General features: G+C 42.1%; 1 protein-coding gene across 1 annotated transcript in view; it reads left to right on the top strand.

Annotated features, from left to right (window-relative positions):
• Positions 1 to 16,590, top strand: part of COMMD4 (COMM domain containing 4) — a 335,308-nt gene that overhangs the window by 202,436 nt on the left and 116,282 nt on the right. Inside the window, exon 6 of the mRNA XM_044077180.1 lies at positions 7,452 to 7,532. Coding sequence (XP_043933115.1) covers positions 7,452 to 7,532 — 81 coding nt within the window. The remainder of the gene's footprint in view (positions 1 to 7,451; positions 7,533 to 16,590) is intronic.

Below are 16,590 nucleotides of genomic sequence, written 5' to 3' on the forward strand. Positions count from 1 at the left end.
GACCAAGACTTTGACCGAGGGACCGCCTGACGGCTGAAAACCCATCTGTGATTACTGCAGCTGTATTAGCACTCGAACATCTACATTTATGGTAGGTACAAAACTGTACTATGTTCATCGTGCATACAGCTGCAATAATCACTGTACTTTTCTTGCCCACTGAGTGGTGCAGAGCTACAGTTATTCCACTCCACAAGAGGGGATGCACCTTGGATCCCGGAAACTACCGTCCTATCAGCTTGACAAACTTTATCTGCAAGGCCATGGAGCGTATTACCATGGAACTTATAAACAAAGACATTGGCAACCTTCAGACACTGGACCCCACCCAGCTTGGGTTCGTGAAGGGCCGATCTTGTCTCCTGAACCTGATTGACTTCTTCAAATCAGTTTCCAGAGCCATGGACAAGAGTAGGGTGGTCTACACAGCCTATCTAGACCTTGCCAAGGCCTTTGACACCATCCCCCACTCTGGAATCATAGATAAACTTACTAAACTGGGCATTAATCCCTACGTCACCCAATGGGTTGCTAACTGGCTTGCAGATAGAACCCACACTGTAAAAGTAGCCGACTCCAAATCCAGCTCCAGACAAGTGACAAGTGGAGTGCCTCAGGGTTCAGTCCTGGGACCGCTCTTGTTTGGCATCTACTTCTCTGAAGTACAGGCCAACACTAAGGGACTCTGGATAACAAAGTTTGCAGATGACTGCAAACTGGGAGCCATTATTGAATCCCCAAATTATGTGGATACTCTACAAAAGGGCCTTACAGAAACAGATGCTTGGTGCCAGAGCCATGGGCTCAATGCCAATAAATGTATAGTTATCCCCTTTGGGAAAAAACATGTATCCGTGAATTACCATATAGGTGGCAGGACACTAAACACCGATAGTGTGATGAGACTTAGGGACACAGGTGGACAGTGGTCTCACTTTCGATAACCACATCACCACAACAGTCAGGAAATCCTTCTATGTGGCACACCTCATCACTAAGGGCTTTTCATCCAGAAAAAAGGAGGTCGTTGTCCCACTGTACTCATCCCTCATTAGACCCATTATAGAATACAATGCCCCGTTTGGTATGTACCTCTCAAGACATCTGCAACAACTGGAAAGGCCGCAGAAATACCTCACTAAAAGAATCACAGGCCTAAAGCCGATGCCCTATGCTGACCGCCTTAAAAAACTCCAGCTATACTCTGTCGCATATCGTCTACTCAGAGGTGATCTCTGCTTAACATACAAGGCCATGTCAAACCCAGAGCTGTTGGGCATGCTACACTTAAAGAAATCCCAATCCCTCAGAGCCACACGCTCCAGGGATCTAAACCTTGTCATCACAATAAACAAAACATGCTGGAGGGATAGGTTCCTGACCCAGAGACTCTCCAGACTGTAGAATAGATTGCCCATACATGTCAAGCAGAGTGCCTCTTCTGCCCTCTTCAAAAGGAACCTTGACGATTGGATGGGAGAAAGGAAATTCACCCCCGGGATCACGTCAGTCGCCCTGCTAGACAGGGGTCCAGGGAAGTAAATATTGTGGGAAGAAATAGCCAGGGAATTGTTATGGCTAGGCTTGTATAGGCCCTAGGGCTGATAGCCTAGTACCAACCTATGAACTTGAACATCTTTGTTCATCTGTTTAACCTTATTTTAAATTAACTCTTATTGTGTTTTATATACTTTTTAGCATAATCTGTACTGAGTATTAATTAGTTGCCTGTCATTTTTCTTTTTACTAGTTTAACTTGCACTGTGTATGTACTTCTTGCTTAATTTATTCTGCGAGTATTCTATTGTATACTTTGTGTTGTGGAGCTTTTCTCCCCGGTCCTCCACTGAAAAAGGGTGCAAGCTCAGTCAGACTATCCCGGTCAACAAATGTCAAATAAATAGATCACAATGAGCTGTCTGTCTGGAGCCAGGATCAGCCAGATCATGCATGCAGTTAGGTCTTTAACTACAAGTACCGGTATGACACAGTTTTATTCCATGTAGGCATAAACAACCTAAGACTTACCTCACTAGACTATGAGGAGAGACATAATGGAGCTATCTGAATGCGTGTCCCAGGCAGGTATGAATCTAGCCTTGAGTAGCATCCTACCTTCACCAGTGTTGATGCCATAGTACCAGTAAAAAATGATTGATTTCAACAATTGTCTTAGTTCTCACAGAACATCTGAAACCACTACTTAGCATGGTTAGATCACGTATTCAAGACACCATAGAGTTTCTGAACATCATTGAAGACTCTCAGTTGGAAGAGGATTGGTTGTTATCCACATTAGACGTATCCTCTTTATACACTAGTATTCCTCACAAGGCTGGTATAATGGCGGTGACTTACTGGCTAAACAAATCCAATCTATATCCCACTGGATTTAACAATTTTTTGATTAAACTTACAGAATACGTACTACAAAAAAAATCTTTTACTTTGAAGGCAATCCATATTGGCAAATTAAAGGTACAGCTATGGGGGCATCCTTTGCCCCGATTTACGCAGATTTGTTTATGGGATATTTTGAACAGGCCTTCATATATGATGTCCAACACAATATTCACATTGGTAATTTGGATATCTGGCGCAGATATCTGGATGATTGCTGGTTGGTGTGGCGGGCTGGTATGGATGAATTATCTAAATTTGTTGCATACCTTAACAATAACCCCTTTGACATACATTTCACAGCCAATACTGGATATCACGAAATAGTCTTTTTGGATGTTGTGATTAAAAGATTACCTAACCACACCTTGGCCACATCCATACATAGAAAATTTCCACAATACAATACTTTACTTCATGCCGCCAGCTCTCACCCTCGCCACATCATCAGCAACATCCCAAAGTCTCAATTTCTGTGACTCAAAAGAATATGCTCCACAAATGTAGAATATTCTGCACAAACACAGGATTTAACAGCAAGATTTATTGACAGAGGATATAAATTGGAACATCTAACCAACACGGTGACCCAAATTAAGACCAGCAGAAGATCGGATTTATTGAAATACAACAGATCACAAGAGGATGATGGAATCCAATGTCAACAACCCATCAGATTAGTCACCACTTATGGCAACAACACATCTAGGTTTTGACAGATAGTTAGTAGACACTGGGACATACTTAAATCAAACTCATTTCTTAATGACATTCTCCCAGATGAATGTGCTTTTTCTTACCGCAGAGGGCGTACCATCCATTCTCATTTAACACATTATAAAAGATTCACACCATCTTCTACAATACAAACAACACTTTTTGGGGACCCTCTAGTGGGCTGCTATCCTTGTGGACATTGTTGTGCATGCCAGCACATTTGTAAAACAAAGGAATTTACCAGCAAAAACACTTCCAAGGTTTACAATATTAACATTTTTTGCAAATTGCAGCTCTGATTGGGTTATTTATCTGGCCTATTGTACCTGTTCGGCCTTTTATGTTGGTCAGACCTCTAGACCCATCAGAATAAGAATCAGTGAACATTTAAGCTCCATTAGAAATAGACGAATAACAAATGCTTTATACAAACATAGTAAAAATCTCACAGGTGCCTCTTTCAGGTTTATTATTATAGACAAAATTCAACTTCACAGAAATTTTAAGATGGGATGGCATACCAGGTTAAACAATATGGAAAGTAAGTGGATTACAAATCTTGGTGCATTTTTCAAACCAGGATTGAATGAAGGTGAAGTACATGAAGGTACATTTAGGCAATAATTATATAAATTTTCAATATATTTTTGGGTTAGCTGTACATACTTGTACCACTCATGATATTGAAACATACTTCATGTTACATATGGTCATTCATTCAAACCCAAATGATACATGAAATAAATTCAGATTTATAACTGAGTCCTGGCCAAATACAAGCTTTTTCATGGCTTTGAAAAATATATTATATTTGCATTTTTGCAATTTATTATTAGTTTAAATTATTCTTTAGGGACTTAGAAATTTTTCTTAAGATCTCTATGTCTGATTAAATTTCTTATATTCATTTGTATTGGTGTTTATATGATCCAAGTTTTGACTGTGTCAGATCAGCCTGTCTATCTATGGCAGGAGTATACCACTTTAAATGAAGTGTATATAAAGAGTACCAGGATGTGATGCTGTTTTGGAAATCAACTTTTTGAAAAGAAAATATAACATTGATAAAGGCTTTTCAAGCCGAAACCGGTCTGTTACTTTTATGGCAGGCAGCTTTTTAGCTACCTCGGAATAAAATCAATATTTTTATATCTGCTGTCGTGTGTGCTGGTCCCTCCTTGGTTCTACTCTGAACTGTACACAAAAACACTGTACAACTGCATTCATAGCTGAATGGAGGAGGCAGTATCTATGATTACTGGCAAAACTAAACCACCCTGGTAGACCCCTAGCATAAATAGGCTATTCAACAAATTGAAAAAAATCCTGTCCAAATCCAAGAAGGAATAGATAAAACAGTGCAAAAAAGCACTCACCTGTCTAAACAAACAAATTAGAGAGCTGGTCAAATCTGCCAAGACAAACTATGAGGCTAAGATAGCCTCCCAGGTGAAAGATAACCAAGATAACCATAAGGCCTTTTTTTTTTAAATTATGTTTGTAACCTCAGGGAAAGCGCTCAGCGGTGTGCAGAGTTAATCATGAATGGCAACACTTACACATAGCCTGAAACTATAGCAAACCTACTGGCTGACAAGTTTAGTTCAAACTTCTTCGCCACATCACTTCCTAACACACCCAAAGAAATACCCGCAACCACCCCCCTACCAGTCATTACAAGGGTACAAGTCATAACTGTGCTCATTAAAGCCAAAAACACAGTGTCCATGGGTCTTGACAATATTCCAGGATGCTTCTTAAATAGCTTAAAAAAGAATCTGCCAGGGCCACTGGAAACCCCCTTTAACCATGGCCTCTAGACTGGCTTTGTCCCAGAGGAATGGAGGACTGCAACTGTCATTCTTCTGCACAAGGGGGGCCATCAGCTGACCCAGGGAACTACAAACCCATACACTTGACCAGTCTTATCTGCAAGGCCATGGAAAGAATTATCATGAATTTGATCAACAATGAAATTGGAACTCTCCAAACACTGGACCAGACCCGATTTGGTATTGTCAAAGGGAGGTCTTACCTACTTAATCTGGTGGACTTCTTCGAGAAAGTCACCAGGGCTATGGATGAGGGTAAAACAGTACACACGCTGCTTACTTAGACCTGGCCAAAGCTTTTGACACAGTCTTCCACTTGGAGATCATAGATAAACTTACTGAGTTAGGCATAATCCCCCACATCATCAGAAGGGTAGCAAACTGGCTCACTGACAGGATACATGTTGTCCAAATAGATGAATCCACCTTCAATAAGAAACCTGCTTCTAGGGGTGTCTCATAGGGCTCCTGTTTTGTACATACTTCTCTGAAGTAAAGGCCAGTGTTGGGGGGGGCCTCTGGATCACCACATTCACTGACATCTGTAAGCTGGGAGCAATCACTGAATCCCCATATGATGTTGATATCCTACAAACTAGCCTAAAAATGACAAACAACTGGTCCCAAAACCATGGTGTGAGACTAAATGCTAAAAAATGCATAATCGTACCTTTCAGTAAATCAGATATCCCTGTAAATTTATAATATTGATAGCTCACCCCTAACTGTTAACTCCGTGGTGAGGGGCCTAGTAACATGGATAGTAGCCTAAACTTTGACCACCAACAGTAGTGAAGAATTCCGTCTGTGTGGCTCAACTTATAAGTAAAGGCATGTCATCAAGATCAAAGGAAGTCATAGTACCATTGTACACGGCCCTCATCAGGCTCATAATTGAGTACAGTACTCCCTTCTGCATGTACCTAACCAAGCACTTACACCAGCTGGAGCAGCCCCAGAGGTTTCTCACTAAAAAAAATACAAAGCATAAGACACGTCTTATGCAGACCGACTAAAGGCCATATCCCTTTACCTCCTGCTCATATGGTTTGATAGGGGACTTATGCCTGACCTACAAGGCATTCTCTGATCTGACCATGATGAATACATATTCCCGAGAAAAAGTATACAAGGGTTATGTGTTCCGCAGACCTGAACCTTATTTGTGACTCTAACAGCACTTTCTGGAAAGAAAGATTCATATCCCAAAGGCTGCCTTGTCTGTGGAATAACTTCCCATCTTTGTAAAGCAAAGCCCTTCCCACACTCTCTTCAAAAAGAATTTAGATAAGTGGATGGGGAACTGTAAATTCACTCCCGGGGTACTGTCTATGTCCCTTATAGACGGAGACTGTCTGTAAAATGACTCAGAACTCCAAAACCCAAAGACCAACTACCCTGATACTACCCCTATCACATATCTGGGAATTATGTAAGATATAATCCTGCCATATCCTGGGTGTTATTGCCTAGGATTGTACCATTAGCCTAGTAATTGGCTATGAACCTATGAGCTTTGTTTTTTGGGTTTATTTTTTTTTTTGTTGTTTTTTGTTTTGTTTTTTTCCAAAAATGTCTGCTCAGGGTATTTGCAAGGCTGCTGTATGATCCCCCTCTTCTCTCCTTTTCAAATATTGCAAGCTTGATATACAGTCCAACAGCAGGACAAGGTTTTGCATTACCATCCTGCAAGGCCTTCCATAACTTGGCAACTCCCAGAGAGAGGGGCAGAGGAGGAGATGGTGTAATTTATTGCTCTGGTCTTCACTTCCCTATAGAGACTGTGCTAATTTTCCCATATGTCACGAGTAGTACTGGAAAAGTGATCCATATGAAAAACATAGTACAGTTGTTTGAGTTCGCAAGAAGGAATATAACTGCAGTACTAGCGTCCATGTTTAAATACTTTATCATTTTTCCTTATCTTTTTACAATAGTCTAGTAGGTAAACTATGGAAAAGGTTGCATTTATCACCCAGGGTTCTACTGCTCTTATTTCCTTTTTTCTCAACTCCAGAAGGACAAGTACCAAAGGGAGTGTGCTCCTTCTCCTGAAATCCACTGCCTAAGCTGTGCAATGACTGTAGAGGACTCTCCACTAGAGATAATTACCGCTGTATTGTACTTTGTTTTATTAATTGGTTTAAAAGGGGTGGGGCTATTCCATTCAGTCTGCAAATATCCCCCATAGGTTCACCTGCAAAAAGAACTGATAATGGTACAGGTGTTGACTGCTTGTTTTAGCCAAGTTGTAACCTGCGGTGAGAATAAGCCAACCACCGCCATGATATCCATAGAAATCTGAGCATTCGGTCAGCAGAGGAGGTATCCACCTGTGGCTAATTCTTGTGTGTCATGAGTACTGCTTCAACAGTGGTCCTATTTGAATGTCTGCTATTATGGTGAGTGCACTCACACAGCTGTACATCTAAATGTCTGTGTAAATTACTTCAAAAAGTAGTAGCAGTAGTTTAAAATATATTTTGTTTTCTGATATTGCAGAACATGCAACAGGGTTATGCAAATCATATGAAGATAAGCAGACTGCATTGCAGGAGAAACTAAAAGACTGCAGCTTAAGATGTAAGTTAACTACAATCTTTTTTTTTTTGTTTGTTTTTTTAACTGCTACATTTCTTGCATTGTTTTGCCTAACTGCTGAAAAGCAAGAACATGGCAAGCTGTGTTTGCATTAGGAGTTGTGAATTAAACAAAAAATCAGGTATGCAGGCCTTTATTACGACTGTAGATTTATGTAGCCTTGGAAAAATGTACATTGTGTAGGAAAATGCTATGATATGTACAAAAAAGTCAAACTCAGATAATTGTGGTTGTGCTGCAGACTTAGGATTTCTGTAGAATTCCCAGGCAACTTCAGCTTCTTATCCTTCTGATCATGCACAGCACAGCCATCTCTCCCCGCTGTCTCTCTCTCCCTCCCCTTCTCTCAATCTCGGCAACCCCAGGCTGCAATAACATTTTCTCTGTGGGATTTGTGTGTTGATGCAAATGTCCTTACACTTGTCACTATAAGTGTTGTCTAGTCGAGTTTTGCCCTTGCACCTTTTGGTGGGAAATTGTTTATTACTTCCCTTTCTGACTGTTCATTGGCATACTATTTTCTTGAGTTGTGACATCCTCTCCACTTTTTCTAAATATGCCTGTGGCATTTCTGCCCCCTCCCCAAAAAAAATATGCACATAAAATGTCTGTACTGTCTTGTGCCATTGCATTAAATCTAATGTTGGCTTAGGAAGACATTAGAGAATTTTCTTGCAGCAACTTATTTTCAAGAAAGGTTTAGAAAATTAGAGTTTGTTGGTTGTTAAAAACACGAGCAATGTCTCCAGGAAGTCTGTAACAGTCACGACTAATGGTTACAGAATTTGTTGCTTCTGCTTCTCCAGGTTTCAATCCTCACTGTTTGTCTCACTTCAGCATTCCCTGACCTTTTCACCGGCTGATTATGATTTTTTTGCTGCCGCCTTCCTGAGGCTTACTTCCCCTCAGTCCAGATCAATAATTTCTGAAACTGTGGTTTCAGGGCACCAGTGGTTCACAGCTTTATTTCTTTCCATTGCTGCCTTCCTGAGATTTGTTTCCCCTCAATCCAGATCAATAATTTCTATAACTGTGGTTTCAGGGCCCCAGTTGTCCCCAGCTTTATTTCTTTCTAGTGCTGCCTTCCTGAGATTTGTTCCCCTCAATCCAGATCAATAATTTCTATAACTGTGGTTTCAGGGCCCCAGTTGTCCCCAGCTTTATTTCTTTCTAGTGCTGCCTTCCTGAGATTTGTTTCCCCTCAATCCAGATCAATAATTTCTATAACTGTGGTTTCAGGGCCCCAGTTGTCCCCAGCTTTATTTCTTTCTAGTGCTGCCTTCCTGAGATTTGTTTCCCCTCAATCCAAATCAATAATTTCTATAACTGTGGTTTCAGGGCCCCAGTTGTTCCCAGCTTTATTTCTTTCTAGTGCGGCCTTCCTGTGATTTGATTCTCCTCGAGCCAGATAAATAAGTTTTGTAACCATGGACTTCTGAGATGGCTGCACACTGAGCAACAGCTTAATTTCCTCGCTCCAAATGAGAAACAAAGTACCTTTGAACTGTTATTTGGGAAAATTCGGGAAAATTCAGTCACTGGTTAATAATTACAGTGCCTTGATGCAGCAAAGAAGAAATTTGGAGAATCTGAAAGAAAGTCAACCACAAAAGGTGAAGGGAAAACTCTGGTTGGGAAGAGTCCTGCAACTAAATAGTTCAGGTTTCATCTTTGGTACAGGAGATAGCTTCCAGATGTTTAGAGGGGACAATTAAATGTACTCGGAGGTGTGTAAAGTAAATGAAACATTGAAGGAATATATCATCTGAAATAACAAAAGGCTGGAAAAATAGAAGTTTTAACAATCTGTTCAGATGAAAGGATAAAACTGCAAAAATCAGAGGTTGAAATGAAGAAAAGGCTGGCTGAGCATGAGGCTTCTCAAGAAGAGCTGTTTCGAAAATTATTAGAGTTAGAAGACAGACCACACAGAAAGAACCTGAGATTTTTTCTGCAGTGCCAAAGAAACTGGAAGGAACAGAATATATTAATTTTGTAAAAGTACAAATAAGCAACTGGATTGGTGTTCCACAGCAAGATTTGTTAATTTAAAGTGCACATTTTGTGTATGCCCCAAACCTGTCCAAAAGAAAGCACCCAAGGCCTATATTATTAGAGATGCAGTCATGCTAGCAGAAAGACTGATCCTGAAAAAAATGTGGCAGAAAGGAAAAATATAAAAAATTGGAGATAAAAAAATGGAGACAAACGATTGTTTCTGGAAAATTATTCTTCACTGTACATTATGGTAAAGAGAAGCTAGTTTATCCCAGCAATCAAGGAATGTCAAGAGGCAGATATAAGTTTCAACCTACTGTATCCTGCTGTCTTCGGAATATTTTCTCCTGAAGGATCAAAGACATTTTTGATGCAAAATAGGCATGTGGAAATAAAAAAATGTTCAACAAAGAGTGCAATAGCAAAGAGAAGAGGACTGTGCTTCTCATTCTTCTGACAACAAAGCCCATGAAGAGTCATTGCAAGTGAAACGTTTTCCAGTATTCCAGAAGAAAATTCTTGAGAGACAGAAAAAAGCATTGGAGTTGATTAAAAGAATTAGGAGTGCCTTGGACTTGAACCAGAGACTGGTGATGGGAGATGATCAAGAAGAGCAGAGACACCAAAGCTATTGAATAAGTTGAAGGTAAAGTAGCGATCACATTTGTGAAAATGGCTTTGCAAGAAAAAGTGGCTGAGAAAGACTGGAATTTTGTTGACTTTGTTAAATTTGTGAGTGGACTGTAAAACATATACAAACACCTCTTAAGTGTACCCCATTACGAGGACTGTACTGATGCCTGCTTCTGTGGATTCGCAGGCCACTACCGAGACCCGTTCTGAGTCCGGTATGCCACGAGACTCTTCTTTGACTAAGGATCCTGTGGATGTCTCTACCTTGGATGGGTCCGGAGCCGCTGAGCAGGCACCAGCTTCCGAGGAAGTTCTTCGTACTACCGATAATCGACACAAACCAATGACTTCTTTCGTGTCTTCAGTTCTTTCTAAAACTACAGAGTTTCTAAGGCCAAGGGTACGAACTACGCCTATAAAACTGGCAACCTAAGCTCAAGCACCTGCTTCCATGCCTCAATCTCAAATGCTTAAAATGGCGAAAGACCTTATCATGCTTATTGGGGGAAGCCAGCCTACCCCTTCCAAAAGGAAAAGAGACTTGTCCCCAGCAGTTTTATCTGACCAGGAGTCCGATGACTCTGAGGTTTCTGAATATGAAGACATGCAACCCCTATCTGCTTATGAGGATTCAGATACAGAGGAATCTATTCCTTCTGCCTCTTCTCCAGAGGATTTTTCATTTGGTGAAACCCTACATACTTAGCAGTTCCAATGGGGAATGGCAGGACTGTCCTCAGTTCAAAAAGAGACTCGGGGAATTCTTAGATTTACCACAGCATAGACCTGTAGCCATTCATCCTGTCTTAGATGTTGTGGATGATGTCTTTATGGAATCCAATTTGACTCCTGACACCCTTCCTCCTGCTCCCAGGAAACCTGACAGGTATTAGAGTCTGACTCTCACAAATTCCTTTTCAAAAATCCTACTGCTGATGCAGAGGTCATCTCCTAAGGACCTAAAGGAATTAAAGCAACCACAGATAAGAATCCCACCCCTTCGGACAGGGATTCCTGAGCTTTAGACAGATGGGGTAAAAAAGTATACACTTCTGCAACTCTTGCCATTAGGGCACTAAATTGTCAGTTCCACATGCTGAAATACCAACAACATACCATGGAACTCCTCAAACAAAAAATATCTACCTTTCCTGTTTGTGCAGAAAATAAAGAATTACAAGAGCTTATGCATTCTGCAAGCCAAGTTACTAGACGCACCTTGCAATGTGGCTTTGACACCCTAGAAGCATCTTGCAGGGCAGCAGTCACTGGTTCTGTACTTAGAAGGCATGCTTGGCTTAAGGAACAGACCTTGCCAGAACATGTTAAATCAAAACCATTGGACACACCATTGAACAAAGTTTGTTTGGCACCAAGGCAGAAGAGGTCTTAAAAAAGATGGAAGAAAAAGCTAAATCTATGCAGACAGTTAAAGACTTCTTACAGGTCCAGCCTCCGAGGTTCAGTAAGCATTGCCCTTCCAAGCACTGTCTGTTTCCGGCCCCCTCCAGGCCAGCCCAGCCAAGACCTAGGGGAAGCAGACCCCCCACCCCAGACAGCAGTCCCAGGGAATGCAGAGATCTAAGCAGTGGAGTTCCTCCACTTCAAAAACAGGGCATGCTAAGCCACCCCATTATGGAAAGAACTCACAATGACTTTACACCTCCACCCCTTACCTCTGCCCACCTGCTTGTGCCCCTAGGAGGAAAACTCTCCTCCCATGCAAACAACTGGACCTCTATTACCAATGACTGATGGGTTCTCAACACAGTGTTCCAGGGATACAAATTTTATTTCCACACTCTGCCAACCCAAAAGGGTTCTCAGATCTTCCTCCAAACCAGTGGGCAGAGGCCAAAAAAAACAAGACCATTCCCTGCTCTCCATGAGGGCAATACAGCCTGTTCCTGCAGAACAGATAGGCCAAGGTTTCTACTCCAGGTTTTTCCTGGTACCCAGAAAAGAGGGCACCTGGCACCCAATCCTCAGTCTATCAATTCAAACACCTTTCTGGTGATACCAAAATTCAAAATGCTCACCCTCCAGCAGCTTCTTCCTATGATGCTTGGTTAGCCACCCTAGACCTAAAAGAGGCCTATCTACACATCCCAATCAGGGAATCTTGCAGGAAATATCTATGTTTCAGGGTTGGATCTATGTACTTTCAGTTCTCTGCACTTCCCTTTGGCTTATCCACTTCCCCCAGAGTTTTCACAAAATGCCTGGCTCCAGACGTTGCTTTTTGCAGACAAAGAAATATTCAAATTTACCCCCTACTTAGACGACTGCCTGATTCAGGCAGACAGTCAGGAAAAGCTGTTACAGCACCTGTCCTTTGTAAAGGACCTACTGACCTCCATGGGGTATACTATAAATTAAAAGATATCAAAACTAGTCCCCACTCAAAAAATTGTATTCCTGGGAGCAAGCCTGGACACAGCATCCCAGATGGCATTCCTTACTCCAGAAAAACAAGCCTACCTGACAAGCTACTTCTGTCAACTTGCCACCAGAACCCAGTTAACCGCAAGGAAAATCCTGCAAGCTCTAGGGTTCATGGCCTCCTGCATTCTACTCATTCCATATGCCAGACTGCATGTGAGCAAACTACAGTGGTACCTAAAAAGCCTTTAGTATCAACACTCTCAAGACCTGGAAACTATCATACCTGTGATACCCTGTCTAAGGAAAGATTTTCTTTGGTGGGCAGCAGCATGCGACCACAATAAGGGTCTTCACTTCCCACAACCCCACGCCTCCCAGACCTTCACCACAGATGCATTAGATTATGCCTGGGGTGCTCACCTGGATGGCAGGTGCATTCAGGGCCATTGGATCCCAAATCAAGTACATCTGCACATCAACCAAAAAGATATGCTAGGTGTGCAGCACACTCTGACAGCTTTCAGACCCCTACTGTCCTCGGGGCCTCTAGTGATCCAAACAGACAACACCACAGTGATGTGGTATATCAACAAGCAGGGAGGAACTCACTCTTATCCTCTCAGCAGACTCACCATGACCCTTTGGCACACAGCTTCAGCCATGCAAATTTACCTACTAGCACAATTCCTGCCAGGTTCCCTAAACTCTCTGGCAGACAACTTGAGCAGAAACCTGCTAGACCCACATGAGTGGCAGCTAGACCACAGGACCTTCAGCCTTGTAACCAAGAAGTGGAGCACCACAAAGGTGGACCTCTTTGCCTACCACAACAATCACCAGCTCAGCAAATTCTGCACCAGGGAACCTCACAGCAGGGCCTGGAAAGTGGATGCTCTATCCTTCCAATTGGTAAACCTCTCAATCTGTGCATTTCTCCCTCTACCACTAATTTCAAGGGTACTGCGCAAAATAAGGGAGAAAAAAACAAGGGCAATCTTGATTGCCCCACACTGGCCATGCAAGCACTGGTACCCACTGCTGCACAGCCTGTCACCCCTGCCACCATAGCACCTACCTCAGATCCCAACACTCCTAACCCAGAAGAAAGGAGAATTCATGCATCCATAATTGCAGACCGTGAACCTGGCAGCCTGGCTTATTCCCTGACCTCACCTCCAGCTGCAAGCCTAAGCAAACAAGTCCTGGATGTTTTACATGAGGCCAGATGCCCCAACACTAGAAAATCCTATGCTGACAAGTGGAAAAGGTTTTATACCTGGATCCAGGCTAAAGGAGCTGAAACAGCAAAGCCCTCCCTACTTGTCATTCTGGATTACCTAGCAGATCTACTACACAGGGGCCTATCCTTCTCTTCTATTAAAATTCATGCCTCTGCCATCTCTGCTCATTACAGCACAGAGCCACCTCTCTTCTCACACCCTCTCATCAAACAGTTCCTAAGAGGGGCTAACAATTTAAGGCCACCCAGAAGAGTTCCTACCCCACTTTGGGACCTTAACTTTGTGTTGGAAAAGCTCACCCTACCCCCGTTTGAGCCTGCAGTTTCAGCAGAGTTAAAATTTCTCTCTTGGAAAACAGCCTTGCTCCTGGCCGTCACTTCAGCAAGAAGAGTTTCAGAGCTACAAGCACTCATGGCTGTAGAGCCCTTCATGATTTTCCATGCTGACAGGGTCTCCCTCAGGACTAACCCAACTTTCATGCCTAAAGTGGTGTCCAGTGTGGCTCTCAACCAATCTGTTCATTTGTCCACCTTTTTCCCTAACACACAAAACAAGGGGGAAAGAATTCTGCATTCTCTAGATGTGTACAGACAGCTCAGATTCTACCTGGATAAGACTATATCTTTTAGGAAAACTAACCAATTAGCTTTGCAGCAGGGGCAGAGGGCAAGGCCATATCCAAACAATCTCCAAATGGACAGCACACTGCATCCATCTCTGCTACAAGCACCACGGGAAACTGCACCCTAAGGGAGTCAGGACTCATTCCACCAGGGTAACCTCCACCTCTGCAGTTTTTCTCAGAGGGGTCCCCACCAGGGACATCCTGTTGGCTGCAACATGGACTTTTGTTCATACCTTCATCAAGCATTACCACCTGCCTGCCTTCTCCAAATCTAGGGCAGGCTTTGCAGCTGCAGTCTTGCAGGGCATCCTAGCCAGCCCTCACCCTTTTCTTCAGCTTTGGGAATCAACCCAAGTGTGATGACTGCAACAATGAAACACGAAGAACATAGTACAGTTGTGTACACTTACCATAAATGTAGATGTAGTCATGGTACAGTCCATCCTTCCATGTCTGTTCAGAGGAGACTGTATTTGCTTTGTAGACATCCAAGATACAGATCACTATGCTTCTTGGTGGCATTCTGTCACTAACAGTTCTAAACACTTTTATTTGGGTTCATATGTGCATAGTGGCAGCTCATCCTTGGCTGCAGAGATCCAAGACTCTTCTACCTGGATCACCATTTCTTGCAGCTCTTAAAAAGGATGCTGTCCTTCTGCAGACAGAAAGTCTGTGCTTCAGCTGTTTTCATCCCTCACGATCACAATGAACTGTTTAGTCTCACCTCCTAGCAGTTCAAGTTCTTCAGACTCCTAGATAAAAAAATCTTCACTATACAATTCCAAGACAATACCACTATAGAAGTTGTTCCACACACTAAAATTACTAGGCTTTATTATAGATGAAAACCTTAACTTTGACCTACACATAAACAATAACATAAAAACACACCAAAAGCTTGGTATGCTCTACAGGCACCAGTACTTTCTTAGCCTCTCTACTAGACAAACCCTTCAACTACCATTTTATTACCCTCTCTCCTTTATGGTGCCCCTCTCCTCACTAATATCCAAAATTCTACAAAATTCAAACTTGATATGTGTTACAACAACAGAAAGGCCAAATTCTCATCCCACCACTGTAACTCACTAAAACAATTAGGCTGGCTGGAACTCCCCCACCATCTCTCATTCACCCAACTAACTACAGTGCACAAAATAATCTACAGACCCACAGACTGTCATACTCTCTCAACTCTACTTGCCAAATAGCAACCCAGCAGGGAGCTAAGATCTGAAAATCATCTACTTCTAAAAGTAGAAAATCCCACCTTACCTGCTGGTCAACTCCTCTACTCCTCCACCGTCACCAAACTATGGAACTCGCATCCACCTTCTATAAGAAATGCAGGCAGCACCACCACCTTCAAACAAATACTGAAAAATCATCTCAACTCTTCCTGGCTATATACCTGCTCTATAACCTAACCTCTTCCTTCTCCTTATATGATAACTAAACTCCTGTGCTTTTTGCTACTAGTGACTGATGATACTTTCTCCATATTTATTATTTTTGTCATCACTTTGATAATGGTACAATAATGCTGATTAATATATCTATGTTTATACCTCTCTGATTGCATTCATCTGGCAACCAACTAAATTCCTGCTTTTATGTATATATTCAGTATATATTACTGTAATCACCATGTGAAAAACTGTTTCTACTTCTGTACCAATTAATGTTTAATTTTTTTTCTGTATCTATGTTCTTGTCGGAGCTTTTCTCCCTGGGTCTCAACTGAAAATGGGCTCTTTTAGGCCCAGTGGAATTTCCCGTAAACAAATGCAGTAAATAAAATAAATAAGTTTGTCAGATGTTTAGACACAAGGATTTGTCAGGCATTTTAGCCCCAGGATATGCTGCTATCCCATGGCCAAAAGGTTTATCGTATTACATCTTTTCAAACAATGCTCATAGAAACCAACCTTAAGGTTGTATGTTTGAAGAAAGCATCAGTCTGCATGGTTCTTCACACTGGATTGCAGTCCCACATTCAACCTACCAGGTAGAGTGGTCTCAGCACTCCAACTCTCTTCTGATGACCTTGTCAGTCTGATCTAGTCCACTGGCAAAATCCTCAGGTAGGTTATCCCTTTAAATTTCAGTAACCATCAGTGTGTCTGGCTTAGAGTTGAGAGTTTTACAAAAGGTA

Source organism: Protopterus annectens, chromosome 7.part0, assembly GCF_019279795.1.
Source record: "Protopterus annectens isolate FY-2018-M chromosome 7.part0, PAN1.0, whole genome shotgun sequence".
Taxonomy (NCBI): domain Eukaryota; kingdom Metazoa; phylum Chordata; order Ceratodontiformes; family Protopteridae; genus Protopterus; species Protopterus annectens.